This window comes from Lonchura striata, chromosome Z, assembly GCF_050655825.1.
Source record: "Lonchura striata isolate lonStrDom1 chromosome Z, ASM5065582v1, whole genome shotgun sequence".
NCBI classification, from domain to species: domain Eukaryota; kingdom Metazoa; phylum Chordata; class Aves; order Passeriformes; family Estrildidae; genus Lonchura; species Lonchura striata.
Window position 1 is genome coordinate 47444710 of NC_140740.1, and position 26683 is coordinate 47471392.

At 42.8% G+C, this 26683-nt stretch overlaps 1 protein-coding gene across 14 annotated transcripts in view; it reads left to right on the top strand.

Moving 5' to 3' along the window:
• Positions 1 to 15797, top strand: part of UNC13B (unc-13 homolog B) — a 206414-nt gene extending 190617 nt beyond the window's left edge. For 9 of the 14 annotated variants that reach the window (XM_085566067.1, XM_077790533.2, XM_085566061.1 and 6 more), the window contains 7 exons: positions 179 to 235; positions 4802 to 4882; positions 5265 to 5412; positions 8736 to 8792; positions 11298 to 11390; positions 12468 to 12627; positions 13800 to 15797. In XM_085566067.1, coding sequence (XP_085422193.1) covers positions 179 to 235; positions 4802 to 4882; positions 5265 to 5412; positions 8736 to 8792; positions 11298 to 11390; positions 12468 to 12627; positions 13800 to 14085 — 882 coding nt within the window. In that variant the 3' untranslated portion in view covers positions 14086 to 15797. The remainder of the gene's footprint in view (positions 1 to 178; positions 236 to 4801; positions 4883 to 5264; positions 5413 to 8735; positions 8793 to 11297; positions 11391 to 12467; positions 12628 to 13799) is intronic. The other 5 variants (XM_021554690.3, XM_085566062.1, XM_085566072.1 and 2 more) reach the window with 3 other exon arrangements.
• The last annotated feature ends 10886 nt before the right edge of the window (positions 15798 to 26683 follow it).

The following is a 26683-nucleotide window of genomic DNA, read 5'->3' on the forward strand; positions in this document are numbered from 1 at the left end:
AAATGCCAGGGTTTGTACTAGGTAATAAACTGGCAAGGAGTCCAGTTTTTGTACCTGGCCTTGGGATGGTTATGTAAAGTTGCTGTGAACTTACTTGACTTGCTCAAAGGAAAGATATGTGAAGCTGTTTATAACCTTTCTTTTCCCCTCCTTTCTTTTCTAACTTCTGCAACCATAGGGCACACAGTTGATTTTCAGTGCTGCTAAGGAACTGGGACACTTGTCAAAGTTGAAGGTATTGTCCTGCATGGCTTGTGTTAATGTCCCTGTGTGTAAGCATGGAAGTGTGGTAGTGCATAGCATGTCTTGTGCTTCCAATGGTTTGTTGCTGAATGCAGTTGTAGAGAAAAGCCTTAAAATGCATTAAATGTGCTTTTAAGTGCATTCTACTAACATTAGCATAGTGTTTAACATTAAATCTTACCATGTGTTTAATCATCAAAAAAGTTTTTCTCTTCTGTATACACGGCGATAAATCTGGTACATTGATTTAAAATGAAAAAAACGAAATTTCTCAATATCTGGCAGGCTTCTCCATATCTCCATTTATAAAAGGGAGTCCCTATTGCTTGGAGAGACTTGCGTTAGCTGTGGGTGAATTACATCGACTGTTAAAAAAATAACTGTTGCTTATTGAAGAGAGCCTGTGTCTGTAAATTCCTTCTGCGTGGGCTCCCTTCACAGGCAAGCTGGCATTTAGCAAGAAGGCTCTGTTGATGTGTTTTGACAGTGCATGACGTGACAGTGCATGACATGAGCATTATGAAGTGCACATCACCTCATCATAAGCGAATCAAGCACTAAGTCACTGATCACGACAGGAATGGTATGAAAATAGTGACGCCTTAGAGCACTCAGATTGTGCTCTGATGTAGTTGCACTTGTGCTGAAAGACTGGTATTGGGCAAGAGGAGAAAGTCTGAATCTTGTGTCACAGTGCACAGTCTGCTGTGAGGGAGATGGAGTTGGACCTGAATTCTCTGTCAGAGCATGACCAGGGAAATCTTCCCAGTGCAAAGGACATTCTCCTAAGTGATTATTGCAGTTTCAAAAGGCATTTGTCCCTCCTGTCCCTTCCTGTCCCCTCCCTTCTGGTTTTGTCTTGCACACTAATACAGCTGTCTCCATACACCTATGTCCCTTGCCCAGCAGGTACATTTTCCATACATGTTTATGGGGCTCATACACAGCTCGTTTAATTCAGTCCTTATTAGCAGTCCTAGCAAGTGATCAGGGCATGCAGGTATCATTAGATGCACACCTGTTCTCCAGCTACATTCAGAGGCTGGTACACAGCAGTTAATAGTCATCTAGCATGAGCCTCCAAGTGTGTCCCCCCAGGGGAATAGCTGTCATTTGTGCTGAGTGATGGCCTTATGCACTCCCACGGTCAGGCTGTCATCCCTGGTGACATGGTGTCTCATGAGGATTGTGTTTCCTTCCCTGCTTCCTGCGCTTGCAATGCTGTATGTTGCTTCCGTGGGAAAAATGGGGAGAAAGGAACGTTATAGCCAGCCTGGGAGAATGGCAGCTGAACCACAGCATCCAAATGTGACTCCTGTTTCCTGAGTTTCTCCTTTCTCTTGCAAAAGCATCCACAAGGACTCATCATGTCTCCACATGATGAAAAAGAAGCCATCCCTGCCTTTTACATGTACTCCTGGTGTCTGAGTGCAGAGCTCTAAATTTGCTGTTTCTTCCCCCAGGTCCCAAGGGCAGTCTGTGAGTTCCTGTGGTTTGCTTGCTTTCTTGGGCATGGCCACTGAAATTCACTGTTATCTTCTACTTGTTCCATATTTTCTCATTACTGGAATTTCAAAGTGTGTACAGGGCACCTTTTGCCAGGAATGGGTTTGAAGCTTTGGTGGTTTCTATTTGCACTGGTGGGGTGAAGGCTGTCCCCCAGCAGTGTCCCTTCTTCAGTTCAGTTACTGTAAAGCTTAACTTCGGTGACTCTGGACTTCATTTTTAGAAATGCATGTAATCATGCAAATCAGGCAAGCCCTGGTATGTGTTCAAGCTTTTATTTGCATATCCACATATAGAACTGCAGCAATACAGGTACACAGGATTTTATACGTGGCAAGACAGTCGTGCTCAAGTGTGAAAGCACCTGAATTGTGGACACCATAAGAGAAATGACATTGTGTCCAGTAGAATTTCCATTAGAATAGGAGTGTTATAAGAGTAAAAATTGTTGGGAGTCTGTGTAAGAATTGTGGATATTTTATTTTTTGTCCTTTTGTTTTTGCAGACTCATACAAACTAATAGGGAAGGCATGGTTCTTCAGACTCCCCCTCCTCTGCATTTTTCAGTTCCACCAAAAGCCTGGGAAAATTATGGGATGGATTTTAAGCTTTATTTGTCTTAAATAGGACAGGGAGAATAGAGCGCTAGTGAATCAGATAACTCAGCCGAAAACTGAGACTGACACACCTGACAAGCACAGGCTCTTGTCCTGATGACAAATCAATTTCACAGTGTATTTTAAAATGCTCAGAAAGCCAACAACCATAAACTTGGCTCCTTGGTGCCACATACCTGCCTCCCACTTATTATCAAACTCCTTCTGCTCAGTTTATTTAATAGCCAGCAAGTGGAGCAGGGAGCAGCTGCCTCCTCTTTCTTGTGCTACCCCCAGGGTAAATAGCCAGGCTCTGACCCCAGAGTTTCTTCTGAAAATACCTGTGAAGAATACAAGGATGAGTCTGAGAGATCAGGGAAAGTTTTTTGGGTGGTTTTTTTGGGTTTTTTTTTTTAGTTTGTTTTTTTTTGTTGTTGTTGTTGGGGTTTTTTGGGGGGTTTTTGTTTGTTTGTTTGTTTGTTTGTTTTTTGTTTCTTCTACTTGAACTTGCATAATTATTTGATGTAAATATGTGTTTCTTGCTCCTTTCTAGCAATCTGGGAAGTGCAAGGTAGCACTGTGTGCAGTTCTTTATAGGAACAGTGTGGGATTTGCAGAGGGCAGGTATGCACAGGAATGACAGTCGTGGGCTCCTCTCTGAGTAGGTGCAAGTATTACCAGTCCAGTCTCTGGATTATTTTTACATAATGTGTTGAAGAAAATGACACTGGAAAACTCAGAGAAAGCAGTGATGTGTTGCTGTGCATTGACAGCATGGGCATGGGTGGAGTGGCCTCTCCATGGGGCTGAATGAGCTCTGTAGGTGTTTGAGAGAAAAGTGCTGACCACCTGGTTTCTGTGGCAGTTGGGGCAATCTGGCAGGAAGGCCTAGAAAGGCATTTTAGCAGATGTGAAAGTAGCCCTGCCTTGGGAACACAGCTACTCTGACTAAACTGGCTTTTCCCATGAATGTGGCCTTAGGCTCTGGCTGATTTTGCACTTAATCTGACTGTGAGACAGAGAAAGGAGCACTTTACCCTCTGTGTACTGCAGTCTCTGTGTACTGAAGTGTGAAGCCGCATCATCTTCAATTGAATTAACCCCAGCTCACAAAGAAGAAGGATGAGAGCTATTGCTCCCCTCAGGACAGCATATCATAACAGAAGACAAACTGCAGCTCACTAAGTACTGTGCCCCTGCACACAGTCCCCAGACCAGGAACATCCTGTGTGAGGGAAGAGGCACATTGAGGCACATTTCTGCTACTCAAGAAAGCAGGGTGTGAACTTGTCTGAGAAACTGACAACTTGAGAGGAATCTTCTGTGCAGTTCAAGGCTTCACTGTGTAAAGTTGATAGCTAGATGTCTGTGAGAAATGTGGCTAATGCCTTATGGCTGTCCCTAGACTGCAGAGAGAGCCTTGTCTCCATAAGGCAGGAGATGGATTGCAGTGGATAACGAATGGGGACAGCATCAGGCAGTGTGAAGGATCAGCAAGCTGCAAGATAGCCAGCAGGTCTGTCCCTGTGAAACCCACACATGGTGTGCTTTACAAAGAGGCAATTCAGCAGATGTGTCTCTTGGGAAGTGTCTAGGAGCCTGTGACATGTTTAAAGTAGGGATAAAGCCTTTGACTGATTGCCTACATCTTTTTTATGAATGCTTTAGAACCCAACCTGCAGTCAACTGGCCTGACCCTTCAGTTGCTCAGTTAGAATATGGGTTTCTGCAAAGCTTTGACTTCTTAAAATAATCTGTTTTCTCCTGAGATCTAGACTAAGCATCAGAGAGAAGGAGCTTAGTGAAATGCCAAAGGATGGCACACGCTTGTAGTCACCAAGGACTCTAAAAGGGATGTGCTTCCACTGCAGAAAAGGGAAGTCTTTCCCAAGTAATTTCATAAGCTTTTTGCTGTTAGAGTTGGTGGGTCTTAAGGAAAACAGTGTCTTTTATAGAAAACTTACTTTGTTTTACTTCTTCCACACAAATGATAGAATTAATTAGTGACCTTTGTAGTTTTGGAAGAGTTTAAAAAATCCACAAACAACAGACATAAATCAACTTTCATTAATACCTAGTACTCAGAATTCCTTGATTTAGATGGTATTTGGAGAGTTTCGTTGTGGCTTTTCTAGAATGACAGTGGTGTCAGGCAGGCTTCTGTTTGGGTTTTCTTGAGAGACAAACTGTGATTTTTAACTGTCACTTACCTTTGTCCAGTTCTTTCCTTATTTATGTCTTCTGTGCCTGCAAGAAAGAGAGAAAATTAGTTTATTTCCAAGTTAAGCTGTAATAAATGACTCTGAGAGACTCCATTAAACATTTTTTGAACAGCTGAATTAATGCTGACGCCACATAGATAACAGCGTGAATCTGGAGAAAGTGGTGATGCTGGGGACTCCTTTTCCTTTAGCCTCTGACAGCACACTCATGGCAAATACAATGCTTGTTTGCAGGATCATATGGTGAGAGAAGAAACCAGGAGCCTCACTCCAAAGCAGTGTGCTGTTCTGGACCTGGCACTGGATACAATCAAAGTAAGTGATTCCATTTCTGTTTCTGCTGTTCCCAACTCCATCCCCAAGTCCTCTTTGGGACTGTCCTGGTTCAGGAGAAGGCAGGAGTTTGTCCCTGCTGTCACCCTGATAAAGGCTCTAAGTGAATACTGCATGTATTTGTACACCTGAAGAGTTTCAGGAGACTGGTGTGCTGGGAGTCAGCATATTCACATTTAAATGCTTTGGAAGAGGAATGCCATGAGCAGTTGGTGCCCACTGGTCTAAGAGCTGGGTTGCCAGTACAGAAGCTGTTTTGTGAATTTTTCCAGCTGTTTCCTATCCATACACACAACTGCACGTACATGTTGGTTGCTGGTTGCAATTCTTGCTCAGTACCTTTCCTGTTTCTTTTTACTCTTAGCAATATTTCCATGCTGGTGGGAATGGTCTGAAGAAAACCTTCTTGGAGAAGAGTCCAGACCTACAGTCACTTCGATATGCTCTCTCCCTCTACACTCAGACCACGGACACTCTCATCAAAACGTTTGTCCAGTCTCAGACAGCTCAGGGTGAGACTCTTTCGTGTTGGCAGGGTTCAATGGAGCTCTTGGCTCTGCTCATAATTTCTCTTCCTTGTACTGCCAGTTTGTAAAGTGCTTTTGGCAGTAGCATTTCTGAAACTGTGACAGTTCGGAGCTTGTGAAACTGGAAGAGAGGGAAAGGGGGTTATTTGCCGCTCCATGACTACATTTTGGGAGAGCAGAAATACGTGAAACATAAGGCCTGGGGTATTTGTGGTCTTTTTTTTCTCTTCAGTCTTCACTTAACAGTCACGTTTCATGAATTAATGTGGGTGGGTGGCTTAAGTGAAATTTGAAGTAACTGAGGCTTGTGCGGTGGTGTGAGGCACCATTTCAGCAAGACACCACTGCAGAAACATGTCAGTGCCTGTGTCACAGGCCAGCTGTGTGTGTGGCACAGCCCATGTGGCCCTAAGGCTGAGTGACAGCAATGTGGTGAGTCACGGAGCTACAGACTGCCTGTAAAGGGAGAAGTTTCTGAGGAGAGCAACAAACACACTGTTTTGTCTGCAGCCAGTACAGAGTATGTGGGAGCTAGATGACTACCGATCACCACAGCGCGTTAATAAGCTGCTGGGGTGGGTCACCAAACTGTCTGGTGACTCTCTGAGAAGCCTTATGGCTTAGTAGTGCTGGTTCATTGAATCTGAAGGGGTAAACAGTTAATTTCATTGCTTTCATGTGAACATCTCCATATTATTGTACAGAATCTGTACACTGGCTGACTGTGAATGTCACTATTCTCAGTAAGAGGAGACAGATGCTACAAAGGGTTGAGTCTACACAAAAACTGGTATTTTTGTGTTTTCAGGCTGTTTAATTAAAAGCCTTGCATTAAGCTACTTCATCCCAGCAGCAAAGTCATACAAATCCCTAGCATGTCCTCCTGCAATCTTTTTGCATGGGATCCTTTTTCTTTCAATCCTTCCAAGCCTAGGAGAGCTGGCAACCCCACAGACTGTACTAACTGTGCCAGCAGGTCATCACACTGAGTCCCAGAATCAAGGGGAAAACACTCCCTCACACATTTACCCTTCTGTGTAAATGAGGCTGCTTGATACTGGCATTCCCCTAGCAGTATAGAGAGTTCAGAGATTTTTTGAGCAAAATAGGGTTTGTTTCTAAAGAGGAAAGTTTAGTTTAGTTTTGGTGGTTTGAATCCTGAAGAGGAGGCTCAGAGGGGACCTGAAACTACCTGGAAGGAGATTGTGAGGTGCAAGTTTGTCTTTTTTGGCATGTCTGAAGTGAAAGGATGAGAGGAAATGGCCTGAAGTTGTGCCAGGGGAGGTCAGATTAGATATTAAAATTTATTTTTTCATTTAGAAGGTGGCTAGACATTGGAATAAGTTGCCCAGGGAGGTGGTGGAGAAGTGTACAATCTCTAGAAGTGTAAAAGAGGTGTCTGAATGTAGAGTTTGGGGACATAGTTTAAGGATGATTTTCGTGGTGCTGGATTAACAGTTAGACTAGATGACTGTGCAGATCTCTTCGAGCCATGATAGCTCTGTGATTCTGTGATCTCTGCCTGTAGCAGCACGATCTAGTCTTCCTTACGTTGAAACATACTTCATTAAAACACTGAAATTAAATTTAAAAATCACTACCTTTGAGAAAATGGGCCTGTAGCTGTGTCCCAGCAGAGCAACGATGACATCCAGTGGCCAGACAGGTCAAAGACTGCCATGTCCACTAGGGACTCCAGGAACCTTGCTCTTACCATCACTTACACAAACCACCTTTTAATGGGGAACTTGAGTGCACACTTGAGTGAGTGCTTACAATCTTTGCTGTTCCATGCACATATTTCCTATTATATATCAAACTATTAATTAAGTGAAGCTAGTTTTTTGCATGGATACTGTTAAATTGCTGTTAAAGTGTTAAATAAGTGCTGAGCTAAGATATTAGAAAGTGTGCAGCACTGATGTTTTGCAGTCCATACTACAATCAGGAGTATTTAAAATAAAATAAAAAAAAGTGCTCCATTGAAGACACAAAAGTGACAAATTCAAAGCTGATATGAGAAAGCAGCTTCATGCAATGCATGATTTGACTGTAAAACTTCACTGAAGTCAAGTATTTAGCAGAAACACAAAGATCATGGAACATTATCATTACCTCTCAGAAGCAGGAATATACAGGGCTGCCACAGAAGTAGGTGCATGGGTATTTATGCATTTTTTAAGAACCTTAGAAAGAATGAAGCTCTGGTGTTAGGGCATCAGATCCACACATTACTCAAAGCTGACTGATGACATTTCTTCGTGACTTATTCTAAGCCACTGTAGGGAGCAAATACTGGGCAGCTAGGCCACTGGTCCAAATCAGTATCTTGTACATTAGTAGTCTTGAGAATTTTGGACCCTGTTTGGAGGATAAAAAATTTGAGCTACACCACCTAATATCTGCAGAATCAGTGCTGGGATATCTCTGAGAAAGGCATGACTTTGATCTCTTCTCTGTGCTGACCAATGACAGGACCTGAGTGAACAGCCTGAAATTGTATCAGGAGAGGTTTAGGCTGGATATCAGGAAAAGGTTCTTCCCCTGGAACAGGCTCCCCAGGGAGGTGGTCACAGCACCAAGCCTTCTGAGTTTAAGAAATGTTTGGAAAATGCTCTCAGGTAGAAGGTGTTGCTCCTAGGATAGTCCTGTGCAGGGCCAGGAGCTGGACTCAGTGACCCTTGTAGGTCACTTCCAACTCTGCATATTCTGTGATTCTGTGACTCCCTCCCAGCACTGGGGTTAAAGAAGGATATTACTTACTTACCATTTTCTCATTAACCATGGCTGGTAGATGGGCTTGGAGAGCTGCACACAGGTTGGAGGGACAGAAGGCACAGCACCACTATTTAGAGCTGACATTTGCTTACCAGAGCTCTGTGACTGAGGTTTCCCTTTGCATAAGTGCCACAAGCTCCTGGGAGGACATGGCTTCATGCAGTATCATTTAAATTTTGTTTGCTTCTCTTACTTCCCTGCTCAGTGGTTTGTGAGGTACCCACTGCTTTCATTTCATTACTAAGTAGGCTTCTATGGCACTATACTGCTAAATGTTTGCTCTGTAGATTGGATCAGGGCTGCAATTTAGTTATGCCAGCACAATTCTGTTCTGTTTTAACCCAGACTATGCCTTACTTGCAGACAGCCTTGCTCTCCAAATCCTGGTGCAGAAGATCTAGGAGGATATTTTGTCTGTTAAGAACAAGAATATTTGCCTTGTGTTTAAGTGACATTGCTAATTGTTTTGTAATTCATACTCTTCTCTCTTTATCCTGCTTGCTTTCTTGCCTTTTGAATTCATGTCTCAGTGCATGATGGGAAAGGTATAAGGTTTACCGCTAATGAGGACATTCTTCCTGATAAGGGTATGTTCAAGATTAATGTTGTTACCATAACAACATTACCCAGCTGTCTTGCTTTTGAAATCATCTTGCCCATGCTCAGAAACCTTTTCCAGAGTCCTGTTCTCTGTAGTTCCCTTGTAGAAGTGAACTTCCACTGAATGCTTGCAATCCCACAGACTGAGCCAAAGGTTGTGTGGTTTGGAAGTCTGTACCTTGCCTGAGAGCCTGTTCCCAAGCTTGAGATATATTAATGGGATGTGAAAGCTGTCTTTAAAATGGACTGTTTTTTGGGAGATGCTGCATAGTTGTTCCCCTTCCCTTTACCATGGGGTGTGTGTTTCAAGTTCTGGGCTTGCATGTGTGTGGTCTGCTGAGAAGGGCTACTGTAATACATGGGAATGTTGGGTATGCACTCAAGGTTCTGGCCAAGCTTGAACTATCTGGCTTGAAGGGGGGGTTATCTAAAGGTCTGGATGCCCAGGAGACCCCTATATATTAAGTCTTGCAGTGTTTCATCTCCTAATTTATTTTTTGCTGTCCAAAGTCTTTTTGTTATCTCAGGTGAAACACATCTAAAACCCTTTGCACGAGCTCAGTTCTGCAGTTTCACCTTTCAGCATTGCAATACCAGTGAGGCTTTCATGTAAAGAATTAAATGTGCTTGTCACTAAACGTAGAAATATGCATACAGTTATACATGCTCAGAATACTTTTTTGCTGGCCATCTTCAAAGTAGTTTTTTGTCTCTGAAAATTTCAGTTCATAGAACAAGATTTTTATATGAAAAGACAAGAATGAAAGTAGGAAAAAAACTGTAGTATGAGTTTTGTATTCTTCAAAGGTAGTGGGATGATTCTGTTCTTATTCTTCTGAGGCATCAGCATCTCCTTTATAACCTACTAGTTACATTAAAGATCAATAAAGACCTGAATGTTTGGTGGCTGATGTTTCTGTGGATGTGGCCATTACATACTGTTGGTAATTCTGCCTTTTCCTGTGACAAATGCCAACAGTTAAGTGACAGACCCACACCATCAGATGGATCAGATCAATAATTAAGCCTACCAGTTTTAAAGCTCTGTGCTTATATACAGAAAAAAAGTAATATTGCCCTTCTAAGTGAGGAGGAAGCAGTACATTCAAGACCATATTTGTTACAGCCTAAAGATTGTTTAATGTGCTCAGGTAAAGAATGAGAACCTGCCCTGAGGTAATAATTTGAGGTTCTGTTTTGGTTGCTCAGATACTTTTACTGGTATAGTAATATGACTTTCACTGCCTACAGTTCTGTGGCATGTAATTTTCCTCAGAGAATTGCACAGGTTGGCACTCAACCTCTTGGTTTTTAAATTAGTATTTTTGCTGCTATATACCATTCTTGCAAAAGTTGACTTATTAGATCAGTCTAATCAAAATGTTTGTGTAATTATATCCTTCAATCTCCTTATCTAGAATTTCAAACAGACCAGTTTTTCACTTAGTAATGTATCTTACCCTCAAATTTGACAAAATAACTGCTATTCATAGATACTCAATTACCCTCTAGGTATCTCAACTACAACATCCTTGCTAATTGTCAAACTGAGGTGAGGCAGTTATCAAAGAGAAAGTTGGAAAAATCTCACTCTCTTATTGAGATTTGATTTTCATTTTGCAAAGCAGTTGTTTTCTGTAATTTATGTGGCATCTTAATTTTATTACCCAGAAAAATGTAATTTTCACATATTACTTGATGATAATTATGATTAAAAGTTTAAAAGTTGAAGAAATAAATCAATTGTAAGGTTCATGAGATCTCCCTCTTTTACAAACATGTTATCTTTTCCCTCTGAAGCTACATCTTGTTTTCTCCCTGGCTAATTGATAAAGAGAAATAAGTATGCAAATTGTGAGTGCTTCTCTCTCATCAGTTTTGATGCACAATAAAGAAAGGGTTTTCATCATCCTCCAAAGGGAAACAGATAAACAGTCAGGATGACAACTTTTAGGTGATGCAAAACATGCAGAAAGGTTCTTGTAGGGTGAGACTGCACTATAGCTCTGTGCAAATCACTAATACCTATATATTTTTTCCTATATTTCCTCTGTTGTGTGATGTCCTCTCCTCCTTTTTCTTTCATTGTTGAATTTTTTTGTCCTCCCTTCTTACCTGACCAGACAGGAATGCCAATGTCCACCACTGGAATGCCTGCATGTATACACAGCAGCTTGGCAGGAACCTCTGAAAAATCCTTGCTCCCTGTGAAGGTCCACTGTTGAGGTCTTTTAAAGTCTTTAAAAACCTTCACTGGTGTTCTCAGTAGGATGCAATCTTCGGTGAAGTGGAAGAAGTGTTGGTTTTTCTGTGTGTTGGGCATGTGAGCCTGATGTTATCTTGCACTACCATGACATTCTCAGTGCTGACTGAAAAGCTGGAAGGTGTGCTGTGAGAACACCACATTGTCTTCCTGAGGCCGTGAAGACTTGTGCCAATGACCAATAATCCATGTGTGCATGGTGGGGGGGGTGTCCATTTTCTTCCAACAGGCTCCGGTGTGGATGATCCCGTGGGAGAAGTGTCCATCCAGATCGACCTGTACACCCACCCTGGAACTGGGGAGCACAAGGTCACAGTGAAAGGTATGGCAAAACACATGCTGCTGCCCAGGCTCGCTGGGGTAGATCTCCAGGTGGCAGTCAGGATATTTCTGTGTTAGCTCATGGGATCTCAGGCCAGAATTGTTGTCTCTGTTTCACATCAGGGACACATAGAGAAACAGCAAATGAGTTTGTCCAGCCAGTGACATGGCAGTGCACAGCCCGGTTGTTTATTGGCAGCAATGTATGCAAGTAAACAAAAATCAGATGATGGCTCTCACCAGGCGCCACAGTTTAGTCTGTGCTGCGGAGAACAGAGCAGGCTGATCTTGCGAAACTGCTCAGTGTACACCCAAAGATCACAGAGGCCCTGAGAGTTCACAAGCTCCTCTCCCCAATCCTGATGGCCACACTGGTCCCTCAACAGCCACTCTGGAAATAGGCAAAGCAGTGATTCATCCCAGGGTTCCTTTTCCTCCTTCATCTCCTTCACTTGAATACAGCATACTTAACTACTTCAATTTCCTCTGAAGATTTATATAAACAGTTCTTCAGGTCTTTCTTCTGGTTAAATCTACACTGAAGTGCAAAAGCTGATTTTCAAAGCTATTTCCTCTGCTTCTGTCTCTTCCCTGCAGTGACCTGAGATAGAATGAGAATTAAAAGCTAATAATTCTGGATCCTGAAACCACATGCAGCTCATGGGCTTTGTGTTTCTTACCTGCAGTACCATTTTTCTTTTCAACAGAGACTTTAATATTGGCCTCCAAAATGCCCCTTTTTTTCTTATCCCAGACATAATGATGATATAAGCATGGAACTGTCAGGGCAGCTTGCCCGGAGCTGGAGGAATGCCTGTTTTCTTGGGCTTATTTCTTGACAATCTGTATGGCAGAAGTTACATACTAGTGCAAATATTAAATTCCCTTCACAGAACTTAAACTAAATCAAAAAAGCATATCCTTGTATTACAAAAAAGTCCTGCCCATATGTGTTGTGACAGTGTCATGTTTTGAGTTGGAAACAAGAACCTGAAAGCAGAGCAGAGCAGAAGGATGTCCAGAGCAAAAAATACAAATGAGTATTTGCTGTAAACCAGGTTGTGACTCTCTTTTGCAGTTGTGGCAGCCAATGAACTGAAGTGGCAGACATCTGGCATGTTCCGTCCATTTGTTGAAATCACCATGATTGGGCCCCACCAGAGTGACAAGAAGAGGAAGTTCACAACCAAGTCAAAGAGCAACAACTGGGCTCCAAAATACAATGAAACATTTCATTTGTAAGTCTGAAAAATATCCTGAGGATCTTGTGTGGCAAGTGCAGATGCAGAGGGTTTTCCAGTGTCCCCAGACAGTCTGCACAGGGCCAAGAAGAGTACATGAACCAGTAGCTTGGTCCCGTCTTTGACGTCTTGGCAGAAAAGCTGGAATATGGAAGTTTTTGCTGCTGGTGGGACACAGAGGTTTGTTCTATACCAGCAGTGTCCTTTGGCTACCTTCTGAAATGCTCTGTGTGTGTCCTATGAACACATTTTACTGTGCTCTGTCATTTTAATGAACTTCGTATTTTTATTTGTAGAGTTGAGGCTAAAAGTTCATTTTTTATTTATTTCTTAATCTTAATGTGTGTTTTTATCCCAACGTGACCTGTGGGACATGCTTTCGGAACTCGTTTCCAAGGATACAGCTCTTGGAATTGGTAGCAAGTTGCAGTGCTAAAATTGCTGTGTTTCTCAGCATCAAGTATTGATCTATTCTTATTTCATTTTCTTTCATTATTACAAGGACGTATTCCTTCTTGGGAGGCTTAACAGAAGAAGCTGCAGGCTTGAACTCTCTTTACTGTAGATATAAAAACGAGACGAGGAGAACTGACCAGCAAAAGGCTATAAACATCTGGGGGAGAAGGGAAAGAAGGGAGTGTTCATATCCGTTCTCTGAGGAAAGGCAGGCTTCCTCTAAGTAAAGAGATTTTGTTCCTTTTATTTTTTTTAATTTTAGAAACATCAGAAGGGTTAGGGATTTGTTTTTATTAGCTTTCACATTAATGGAAGGTCCTGAATCTTTAACAAAGACTTCATCTAATTAAAATAGTAATTCTGAAACGAAGCCACCCTTAGCAGAAGCAGAAATGTTTAAAGTCATCTGAGTTGAAAATCTCTTAGCATGGCTTTAATGTTTCCTGCTCCTCTCATTTCACAGTTTAACACACACACAAACGCACACAGGTTGCAAAGGCAGCTTGAAAGAGGTTGCTTGTTTTTTCTTCTTCAGTAACTAGGTTTTCTTTATCTGCTATAAATCAGCAAAAATTACACATACTGCAAGTTTTACTTCTCTCCCTCTGTAGAAAGGTGTTTTCCGTGTGACTTATCATAGCCTTCCAGTCAGCTGTTGGCACCTTTGTTTTTGTAGTCAAGAAACTGTAAGTGAACTTGTGTGTGTTTTTCAGCATCCTGGGGAATGAAGATGGCCCTGATGCCTACGAGCTCCAAGTCTGTGTGAAGGATTACTGCTTTGCCCGGGAGGACCGGGTTCTGGGGATAGCAGTGATGCAGCTCAGAGACATAGCAGACAAAGGAAGCTGTGCTTGCTGGTGCCCCCTCGGGCGCAGGATTCACATGGATGAGACTGGACTCACAATCCTGAGGATTCTCTCACAGAGAACCAATGATGAAGTTGCCAAGGAATTTGTGAAGCTGAAATCTGAGTCCCGCTCTACAGAGGAAGGCACCTGAGCTGAGCTGTGTAATATTCCCTTTCCTCTTCTGCCTTGTGCCAATATGTGCAAGTGTTCAACAATTCTTTTATTAATTGCAAAAGGTTTTTTTCATGTTGTCTTTGTCAGCTCCGATAGCGCACGTGTGCTGTATAGGAAACAAATCCATCAATCTGATGTGAATTACTTATTTTTTAGTAGCTGGGTAAGACACCGTAGAGAATGAGAAAATCTCTTCTTATTTAACGTGTAAATTCTGCTTTGTGTATATAGATTATTTTATATTGGAGGCTGGAATTGCTAGGTTTTGTTGATATGCAGCACTGTGATTTTATCCTCTGAATTTGGCAGGCATTAAAAAGGTTCTGCGTAATCACACTACGATGCAAACACAACTGTGTGGAATTTGGAAGGAGATGATCTGGGGGGTTTGACAAAGCACAGTTATCTCTCATTGAATTCACGTACTGTGGAGCTGCCTGGGGATCTTCTGACACAGATTATGCCAACGTGATGTACAGACACCTCAACATCTGCTTAATGAAGAAGAGGTTGCAGATGGCTCTGAAGATGCACACTGAATGAATGTATGTCCATGGATGTGCTGCTGTGAGTGTGGGCCAGACCTGGGCCACAAGCCCAGGGTGGGGCCTGAGATCTTGTAGCCAAAAGCTGCAAAGGCAGCGCACCAGGAGTGGGCTGCAGCTGTAATTAGCTGGTGTGTCTTGGAGAATACAAATCCCCACGTGCTGCTGGGAGTCCCTGATGGCCGTGGGAGTGCTGTAAGCTGCTCAGCTCCGTAAGGCACGCTTGGGCTGCCGTGACTGACACGGTCAGGAAGGGATCAGCGTTAGAATCGTAGAGTTAGAGCCATTACAAATCACATGGCTGCTATGTGCTTTTTCCACTTTAATATTCTTTTGTTAGTGTTTGACAGAGGATTGGATAATTTAATATTTCAGGCTTTCTGTAGCATTTTATTACCCTGGAGTAACTAAGACCATTCCTTGCTATGAACCCAACAATGATGGTTTGCTTGGGAGAGAGGAGCACACCCTCTCTGCAAACCTTCAGTCTGGAGTGCTGGTCAAGAGGCAGCACGTCCATTTGCTTCTGATCTTGGAGATGCTGTTGGCCGTGCTGTGGTTAATCCATGATGATTGTCATTAATCTTACAATACCATTGACAATACCATTGAAATATTTTTGCACTGTCTTAAAGAAGCATCCTGCTTTTGTTTTCTTAAAAAAACAAAACACTGTCCTGAGCAAAGTAATTGCAGGGAGGTCAGAATTTCTGACTGAAAATTCATGAGCAGGAAGGTCTGGAATGGTGATTGCACCTGAGGCATGTTTGTTGGAGGGTTTTTATTGGGGATACTTTTGCTTTTCCAGCTGCCCTTGTGCTCTGGAAAGTGCAGCTGGAACAAGCCAGTCCTTGCCCATAAAGTACTGTAATACTGTCAATAAATTCAAGGACTGCATATTGAATGACTTTTTCTTTTCCTTTCTATTTTCTCTGACACTTGTGTAGCTGTATGATGTGACTCCTGTATTTCATGGGCCTGCCTTGTAGAGTTCTGAGACAGCACATCTGCTTTGTTCTTGTCCATGGTGTGTTATAATAATGCTCTTCAAAACTCCACACTATTTGTCATGATTTTGAATCATTGTACGTGCCATTGTTATGAGAACTGTTAGTATGGTCTTTAATAAACTCTTTTAGCAGCATTTGGACTTGTCTGTTGGAGTGTAACTGTAATTGGGTTTGGTTTAGGAAGGGCAGAAGCACTGCTGCATCTTTGGAAATTATTCAGGTTTAGTACATAGATTTCTTTAGTTTTTTAGATGCCTAGCAAGGAGTATGAGTTAGACAGTTCCCGCCTCTCCATGGTGCCGCTGTCTGGGGCATCTTTCCCTGAAGTCCTTGGCTTCTGATAATACTCTGAGACATCACAGAAAAGCATAAAAAATAGCTTACTTACCTTTTTTTCTCCTGTCTGGCCTTTAAGTCACATTTCCTTTGTACTCAGGATAGTCTCCTGAAGCTGCTGAATGGAAACACTCAGACAAGTCAGTTGGATACTTTGGAAATAACAGATGAAGAGAAATAATTATATACCAAACTTGATTCATAACTTTCAGCCTCTTATGAACATTAATGCTCTTTAGATGGCATGCACAAGAGATGAAAGAGTAAGCCTTCTTGATGTCAAGTAAACTACTCCCCATCCTCATTTTTTGGGGATTCTGCCAATTTCCAGCAGACAAGGTCAGATAACTCAGAGAATCATATTTCATTATAACATGGGTCTCTGAATTTCTGTGATTTGAAATGTCATTTTTTTCCTTGGTTAGTATACGCTTAGCAACAGAGTCATTTGGGAGGCAGTCCTGAAGAGCAAAAGAATCAGGGAACATTGGATATTCTTCAAGAAGTAACTCTTAAGGCAAAAGGCACAGGAGTAGGGCATCTCCATGTGCCAAAAGATGGGCCAGCAGGGAAAGAGACCAACCTGGCTGACCAGAGAGCTTGGGCTGGAACTTGGAGAAGAAGGGGAAGTTCTAACCTCTGGAAGAAGTGCCATCTTGGGATGACAGCAAGGATTTATAATTGTGGGATTATGCAGGGAGGACACTGAAAGAGCCAGAACCCAACTAGGACTTAATCTGGCTACTGCATTATAAAACAGTTTCTACAAATACATGAGCAGCAAAAGGAAGGCTAAGGACAAGCTCCATCTTATATTGGGTGTGGTGGGAAACACAGTGACAAAGGATAAAAAGGCTGAGGTGCTTTATGACTTCTTTGCCTCAGTCTGTAACAGTAACCCCAGTTGTTCCTGGGGTACACAGCCCTGTGAGCTGCAAGATGGGGATGGGGAGCAGAGTGAAACCCTCATAATCCAAAAGGAAATGGTCAGTGACCTGCTGCAGCACTTGGATGCCCACAAGTCTGTGGGCCAGAAGGGATCCACCCAAGGGCACAGAGGGAGCTGGTGGAAGTGTTCACCAGACCTATTCCCATCACTTACCAGCAGCCCTGGCTCACCAGGGAAGTTCCAGCTGAGTGGAGGCTGGCAAAAACAATTACCATCTACCAGCAGGGCCAAAAGAAAGATCCAGGGAACTACAGGCCTGGCAGCCTGACCTCAGTGCTGTGGAAGCTCATGGAGCAGATCATCCTGAGTGCCACCATGGACACACACAGAAACCAGAGGATCAGGCCCAGCCAGCATGGGTTTGTGAAAGGCAGGTCCTGCTTGACACACCTGACCTCCTGTGACAAGGTGACCCATGTAATGGATGAGGGAAAGGCTGGGAATGTGTCTACTTGGACTTCAGCAAAGCCTTTGACACCACCTCCCACAGCATCTCCTGGAAAAAGTTAGGTGTGAGTGCTGATCTGCTGGAGGGCAGGAAGGCTCTGCAGAAGGATCTGTACTGTCTGGACCCACAGACCAGGGCCAATTGTGTGAGGTTCAACAAGGCCAAGTGCTGGGTCCTGCCCTTGGGTCACAGCAACCCCCTGCAGCTCCAGGCTGGGACAGCGTGTCTGGAAAGCTGCTGAATGGGAAAGGACCTGGGGGTGCTGGTCAGCAGTGGCTGAACATGAACTGGAATGTGCCCAGGTGGCCAAGAAGGCCAAGGACATCCTGAATGTATCAGCAGTGGTGTGGCCAGCAGGACCAGGGCAGTGACTGCCCCTCTGTGCTGGGAGCTGGTGAGGCCACACCTCAAATCCTGGGGTCAGTTTTGGGCCACTTATTACAGGAAGGACTTTGAGATGCTGGAGTGAGTCCAGAGCAGGGCAGTGGAGCTGGGGAAGGTCTGGAGCACAAGTCCTGTGAGAAGCAGCTGAGGGAGCTAGGAATTTTTGCCCTGGACAAAAGGAAGCTTAAGAGAGGACCTTATGCCTCTCTACTATTACCTGAAAGGAGGGTGTAGACAGGTGGGAGTCTGTGTCTTCTCCCAGGCAACCAGTTACAAGGGAATGGAATCAAGTTGCCCCAGGGAAGGTTTAGGTTGGATACTAAGAAAAAATTTTTGTCACTGAAAGGGTTGTCAAGAACTTTAACAGACTGTCCAGGGACCTAGTGGAGTGAACATCCCTGAAGGTATTTAAAAGATGTGTAGATTTTGCCCTTGAGGATGTCATGTAATGGTGGAGCTGACAATGCTGGGTTAATGGTGGGACTTGATGGTCTTAGAGGTCTTTTCCCACTAAAATTATTCTATGGTTCCACAACTATTACATAACTCAGCTAACTTAAAATCTTGGCTTTGTCATGGGGAAGTTGCTGAAGTTGATGGCATATCCTGCAAGGTGTGTAGTTTAAAGCATGACTTTAAAGCCCCAATTCAGTACCTAGTCAGGTAGTTCACAGGTTTTTAATTCATCAGAATTCTGGCTTGTCATTGTTTCAGCAAGTGCTGCAGTGGAGAGAGACCAATACAGAGCAATTTAAAGGAAAAAAATGTTTGCCTGTAACCATGGAGAAGAGGCCTGGACAGGGCAAGAGGTCTGGCTTTTACAATGGAGCCCAGAACCCAACTCTGCTGAAGGTACTGCTTATCCACTAGTCTACCACTTCTCTTGCCATCCAAGCTTGAGAGATTTTTAATCATCGCATCAGTTTCCACAAGCATTGCTTTGTAACATGTTTACCTAAAACTGTTGGCCCATCTTGCTTCATTTCTTGGGTTTACAGTAATTGTGGTGCTTTGAAATTTTCCTTTCTGCCTGAAAAACCTTGCAGTCTACAAACAATCAGGCTTCTGCTGCTACCTATGGCAACAATACTGTGGCCTGCACATGAATGTCTCTACTTCCTCAAAGTAACAGCTAGATATAGGACATACACTGTAAGTATCATATGTGTAATAATAAATAAATTAACAAAAAGAATACTGATTTTATGACTATCTATGTGCTGGTATACTTGGTGCAGAAATGGCTGCCTTTAGTTGGAAAAGACTGTTCCAGGAACACTGTGGCAAAAATGACAGGGAGTGGTAAATGGCCTGCTGTTCCATCCACGAATCATCTGCAAAATGCAGTGACACCAGCTTTTCAGAAGCACAGGAGGAGGTGAGAACTGCATGCTGCTGGCTGAATTCTGCCCATGTTCTCACAGTTCTTGCCCAGGAACTTTCTGTGAGGCCTGTGGCTGGTTTCATGTGGGAGTCCAGGGCATCCCTCTGGCTGCCCTGGAAGGTCTTGGACCCTGGCAGGGGGTCAGGAACCTCCCTGTACAGAGCTCCAAGAGACACTGTCTCTGATCTCTGTCCATGGAAAAGTGTTTTCAATCCTACAGGATGAATTACAAGCTCTCTGAGTGTTTGATATAATTAAGTGTGGCATGGGTGCAAAAGTAAAATTTTAGGATTCTAGATAAGGGGTCCAAAGGGGACAAGATGAAGGAAATTGGATGTGTCTTGTCCTTTTTCTTCTTCTTCATGCCCTCCATGTTTCATTGTAGTGTTGGCATTTTTCTGTTGGTTTAGGCTGGTGACACACTGTTCAGTGTAGGTGATAGATATTGGCACATTATTGTAAATATAGCACAGGTAGTTTCTGGTATATAATGTTTGTAACATCCCACTGAGGGGCAGAGCCCCACACGCTGCCCTGCAGGACAGACCTGTGGCAGGGCAGCAGAACATGTTAGAGATAAGCAAGAATAGACAACCTTGAAAACCAACACAGATGAATTATGGCTTCTTCTTTGGCTGCAGGGCTCAGAGACTTTCTACAGTCTTGGAAATAATCAATGCCACAGATTCCAACAGTTTCAGACCACAAGCCTTGCCTCCAAGAGTGGGCAATGTCCAGAGCAGCTGTCCAGAGAAGAGAAAGAGCAAGGTAAACTTAATGATGTTTCCTTCTGATGCTCTTTGTGCTTCTGGTGATTTTTAACTATAGATCTGTTCCTAACTCTATGATTCCTCTGTAATAAAAACTATCTGTTCCTATCCCTCTTAGTGCAGCTCCATGGACTTACAAGTTCTAGAACATGACTTACCTTCTTTTATTTTGCACATGATTCCAACTAATTAATGTGACATCCTCCTTTATTTTTTTTCAAAGAGATGCTAAAGTGCTTGTCCTCCTGGCAGTGGAGATATTGTAGATCTCTATCTTGTCCTGCCCTAGTCATTGTTCTTTAGGGTGGCAGTGTCCTGGTTTATTTTTTTCCAAACCTTTGATAGTCTTTGTCCTTCTTTGAACCTTACCCATTTAATGGATTACTCCTGAGCTGTGAGGACCAGGAATATGAGGATCAGAATAGCATCCACCATGCAAAATGTGGACCAGCTTCCAGGAGGAAGCCTTTTGAGCATAAGAGTTTTCTCCTATCTTAAGAGCATTGGTTAGTCATTCAACAAACACTTTCATTTTTCAACAGAGGATGCTGTCAGGCTGCTGAGAGGAGAAGAGATTATGCCAGACCTTCCCAAGTGACACAGAGACGTTTTGTAGGATCCCAGAAGAGGAAGTTCAAGAGTTTGATGCAACTTGGGAAGTCAGCCTTAGAAAGAAAGAGGTCACCATGATGAGAACTAGTGAATGCTGGAGATCTTTTGGCAATCCTTTCATTTCTAGACTTCTAATATTTTAAAATATTAAATAATTTAGTAGGAATAGAGAGAAAGAAAACAAGTCTGGTTTTTGGATTCAGGAGACTTTCTGATCTTTAGGAAATCACCTTAAAAGCTCTGGCTAACTTGGGTCTGTGACATCATCAGAAAACTTTGCTGGAGGAGTAAGATAACTGGACTCAAAGGGATGATGTGTGCTTGTGTGCACCATGGTGATGATAAAAGGTCTGTATAGGAAAGGATGTTGTGTTTCTGGGTGTATGATGGATGAGAGCAAAGACCCAAGGGCAGGAGTGGGAAGGGTGGTTTATCAGCCTTCCTGAAAGAGATTAGCAAATTGATGGATGGAGATAAGTAGACTGGGAGTGACTAGCATAGACACTGAGAAGGCAGACAGCACTTGAAATATGGGATTCAGTTTCTGGACGGCATCAGGGAGGGAGCAGGCAGTGAAATGGCAGTGGATAGGTCAGGCTGTGGGATTTCCTCCAGACATGTCATCTTCCTCCTTTTCTGCTCTTATGCTCTCATTTCCTCCTTCTAGAGAAATCTCTGGGCATGGCTCTGTGAACATCTACAATAGCCTAATGAGGCTGGCAGCGTTCCCTGGAGCTTGGTGGAGCATTCATTGTGGGTCTGAGCCCTTCCTGGGAGTTGTGGTACATAATCCCTCAGACTCCTCTTTTAAACTTAGGAGTGTGGATGCTGGAGGATTTTTTTTTTCAAGATCTCATTTTTCTGGTATTTTATCTTCTCAGTTGTTGCCTGAGATTATGTCCCATGCAGAAATATTTGTTCTTGCACCAGTGGTTTTAATCACAGTAAAGTCTCCTTGGGTAAACTTGTCATCTTCACTAGACTTTGTTCTGCTACACCAGACAAGTGCTGGGTTTTTGCTCATATGCAGTTCTGTCCATTTCCAGTCCCATATGCATAACTTCTTTTTGTTTCTCTAATGTACAGCCTGTTTAGAACCACCTTCTCCTAGCTTTAAAAAGTATTGTGCATTATCACTCCCTGCCTTTGTGGATTTCTAAGATTTCTTTACCCATTTTTATTATGTCACCCCATAGCCCTTTCATCAGGAATTCCCATCTAACATTGTATTCAATGGGATTTTTTTTAATCCATCTAGATTTGAGCTTTCAGATATGTACCTAGAAATTAAGTTTGCTCACCCACAATGTGTGGGAAGATTCAGCTGGCTCACAAATGACACTGAATGCCTCTTACTATCATGTATTTATTCCTGCAAGCAGCCACTGTTCCCATGTCATCTCAGAAAGAATGGGGCCAATTTTCAGAAATGTATACCTTGAACAGGTCTGAGTTGAGAAATCACTGAGCAGAACCAGGATTAAGCTGCGTATGCACATTCTAGCTCTGCCAAATCATGTCACATCTCCATTCTCTTTCCATTCTTCCTTTTACTGTTGTTCAAAACTTCTAGAGTCTTGAATGCTGCTCAAATCAGCTGCAGAAGTCAAAAGTCACATAGATTTTGGACAAGAGCTCCACCTTCACAAATTAATAGACCCTCTCTACCTTCAGTTCCATGTATCAGTGTTACCAGAAGTGAAACATGGAAGTGATCCTTTCTTGTGGATCAGGAGAATTTGTGCCCTCTGAACTTCTAGTGATCATAGTACTCTGAACTTCTAGTGATCATAACACAGTATATTCTATTTCCTTGTTTTCTGTTTTGGGCAGTTTCTTTCTCTGTGGGTGATGTCTGAGGCCAAGTCATTTTGTGGGACTTTTTTTCATCTGCTTGTCCTTGCCCATCTTCTTCCTGACCAAGAGCATGTGACAGAAAGGACACCAGCTTCCCTTTGAAACCTGTTCCTCAGTCACTGTGACCACAAAAAGAGGCCTTATATTCAGCAGAGTCCCCAGGAACTGTCTCACACCAAAACACCAAGAAAACCCTCCAGCATCACACTAGCAAGCTCAAAATCTCAAGAAATCATGATGACTTGAGGAGAGAGCAAACCAGAATCACAGCACTGCGACCACCTTTGCAAATTCCTCTCTCCTAAATGTGTCCAAGTCAGAGAGGGACAGAAGAGCAGGCAGGTAAACTGTGCCTCTCTAATCCAGGCCCTGGTGACATATGTCATTCTCAACTGGGGACCTCTATTACCATGATCCTGCATAACACTGAACAATAGCAAGTTTGTGAGAGGCTTGATCTGATTCCTTCGCATTATTTTGTGTATTGCAAAAGATGCTGAGAGTCAGAGCAGCTGTGCTCTGGGATAGAAGAGCAATGTTTTTTTTGGCAGTCAGCAAGGTGACAAGGAGAAGTCTGGAAGTGTAACACTGATTATTTCAGTACAATATAAAACACTTTGTGACAAATAATATAAGTATCTTGCAAGTTCAATGAATACCACATAAAGTTTGGACTTCCAAGCACTCAGGGTATCCACAGGCCTGCAGTATTCATCACAAACTGTGTTGAATTCTTCTTCCAGTCCACTAATTGTTTCATTTTGAGACAAAGGCATTATCTCCAAGTTCGGACATGACAAATCATATAGTGCTCAGTACTCTCAATCTATGTACCTCAAAGAAACTTTATATTTTCCTCTGTTTCTTTGGCAAGATTAACTCAGATGGACTTTAACCTGTTCTTATTTATCTTTACTTGATTTTGCTTTGTGAAGTCTTCTGTTGTTGTTTCAGAAAACAAAAACCCTTTACTTATCCTTACATATCAACTACAGGTAACTATTCCCTGGACAATAGTGCTTTTATTAGTTACTCTTTCTAGTATTTTTGCTTCTTATTGGAATTAAACCCAGAATAACACCTCCTTTTATCATCTCTGTAGTGACAAAACCTGTCAGCTGTCACATATGGTAGTGCCATGATTAATAGAAGGTATTCATGAATTGCTGAGATGCTGTTTTACTGTAATGACAACTGTCAGCCAAAAAGATTTTTATCTATCTTCCATAATTCTGATAATGTGAGAGCACCAGACCCATGAATGAACCTACAGGGAGGCACATCTGAATTCACTGAATTCTGCAAATAAAGAAGTGCTCTCACTGCCTGCTGGGAATCTTTTTTTTCTCTTCCCTCCCCCCAGCCCTGCCGCCCTTGAGATGCTCTTTCTCAAGGCTCCCTCATGACCCACTAGTGTTCAGCAAACTAAGGAACATAAGCCTTGTCTGTCAGCATCTCCAGAAGCAGAAAATACAATTTACAGTTATTTGCCTTCTTCCTAATCACAGTTAGCTTTGGCAGCTGGAAGGAGTGATGAAGTCAAAAAGCCTCCTTTAATTTAAGTTGCTGATAAACATGGTCAGTTTATCCTTCTCTGGAGCACAGCAGCTTGTCAGACTGCAGGTCCTTATTTGGAATTATTTTCTTGTGCCTGGAGTCAAGCCTAGGTCGTCAGTTTCATCAAAGGAGGAAGTTTCTGAGATGACCATCACAGATGCAATAAAAACACAATAGAAACCAAGGTTTTCTCTCAAAGTTTGGCAGCAGCAATAGCTTATTCCCCTGTGTGTATTTGTGTGTGTGTGTGTGTAGTTTGAAGACATAAATACCCTCTGTGCTTCAGTAAAGTTCCTTGCTCACTTTCAAAACATTTTCCAACAAACCCATGCAGACTTTTACAAATACCCTCAATCCCCATGTGCTACAGATATGAAGCTTTTGGGGCATTTTCCTGCTTGCTTTTCTTCTCCCCACTGGAAGTAGCAAAAAAGCCATGACAGAAGTGGGGAACTGTGGCCAGTGCTGCATATGAAGCTACTGTAGTACAGTGGATTCCTATAATCCATCCTTTCCTGACAGCCCCTGATAGCACTGCAGAGCAATCCTTGTACATTTTTCTGCAGAGGGGAGCTTGTACTCCAGCCTTGACACTGAAAGCAGGAGAAACAGTATCTTGTTCCTTCAACTGGAGCCCAAACGAGATAAACTCCTACTATTATTCCTCAAATGAAGGAGGTTGTGAAGGCTTCAGTCATATCTTAGGTTGGAAATGCAACATGTGGCTGGGGGCGTGTATTCTGTTGCCATCTGTTAGACATGAGGCAGTTATCTTCCGGGCCACCTTTTAAAACCAGGTGCGGCAGTTTTCCTTATCTCTTCCACAACCAATCTGTGAATGGGCCATTGAGTGTCACTGCATGACTGATAAAATTACATTATCCCACTGTGAAAAAGCTCTGCCCAGAGGGAGGAGCCAAACATTCCTACTTGGATATAATCAGAGATTTGGAAGACCATAGGCAGCCTTTTCCACTGGATTTGTAGAGGAAGACCAGGCCCATCTACACCACCACTGGATCTTCAGAGGAAGACTACACGCTTCTACAGGCTCACTGCTTCAACAGAACCACATCTGTCACTGCAAGAGGGCTGCAGCCACCATTTAATGGGACTGCTACCAACACCCTGACCCACATGGTGTTAGGTCATATTCTGACTCTGTCAGTGTTGTTTTGTATTACTGCATTTTAAAAAATTATATTTTTTTCTAATAAAGAACTATTATTCCTACTCCCATATCTTTGCCTGAGAGCCCCTTAATTTCAAAATTATAATAATTTGGAGGGAGGGAGTTTGCATTTTCCATTTCAAGGGAGGCTCCCGCCTTTCTTAGCAAACACGTGTCTTTCCAAACCAAGACAAGTCACCAGGTGAGTGCTGCACACCATCAAATCTGAAAGAGACAAACTATGAAAGATATTATAGCAAAATCCCTGTCAGAGGAAGTTTTGCTTCACAGATTTGTAGCCCCCGTGACTTCATTTTGTTTGGGGAACACTCCTAAAAAAGGGAAAACACGAGTGTGTCAAACCCAGGATAACAAACCAAACCCCTCCCACTGGGTCAGCTCACAATTCCCTATGTTCAAATGGTTCATAAATTTCTGTGCTAGTAAAAGCACAGATTCCCATAAGCCAGCAGGTACAAGCCATACTTCCCAGCAGTCATCTGATAATTGGCATGATAGCACTTGGTGATTACCCTTCCCTATACCCTTCCCTATACCCTTCCTAGTCAGATTTGGTCCCTATAACAATAAAAAGATGTCTCTTTAAGCAATATGCATCCTTTAAATTTCATAGTTGCAGTGATGTCAACAAATGCTTTTCCACTAAAAACAGCAATAAACAATAGGGAGACTAATACATTTTGCTTGAGAAGTCTTTTTCCTCTTTGCTCTTGACCACTCATGTACTGGCTTTATCTTCTATATTACAACATTTTTCCTTGTCCAGATAGCCAAGGTGAGTGGTACCTGTTTTCCATCTTTTGATTCTGACAACAAGATCAGCATTCTTCCATGCCATCTGGACTGTAGCAATCAGTCATTTTGCTGAAATTTCAAAATTTTTACCTAATATGTATGAGGTTTGAACTAAGGGGAAATAGGGACGAGAAGGTAATATGACTTGAGTATATCCACTTTTAGTTTTCCCTGCATGGTGTGGGATGGTGAAATGGGAAATAAAGAAATGTGGCTTACTTCTTGGCATTGATACATCTCAGCCTCCATTATATGTCTGGTGCCATCCCGCTGCCAAGCAGTAACAGCTCACCCTTGGTAAGAGCTCACATCTGTCCTGCAGAGCACCACCTTTATGAGCACCAGTAGCAGATATTTGAGCTAATGATGCTGCGGCAAATTTTGCCCATACTGTAGGTTTCATCTGAATCATGTAATGTGATTTGAGAACACTGACAGAGAAGTGGGACTTGGCAGAAAGTGTTGCTAGCGTGAGTTTAGGTAAAGGTCATCAACTTCTGTGAGAGAAGAGCCCACCACTTCTCTCATCATTTACCACCCCACCATCTGCCCAACTCACTGCAGACTTTTTATATTCACCAAAGCAATGATGACTGTAGGCTGTCCCAGCCCTGGAGCTGTTCAGGGCCTGGCCTAGTGTGTGGCATCTCTGTCCACAGCAGGGGAACTGGAATGAGATGATCCTTAAGGTCTCTTCTAAACCAAACTATTCTGTGATTCTGTGATTCTCTCTATA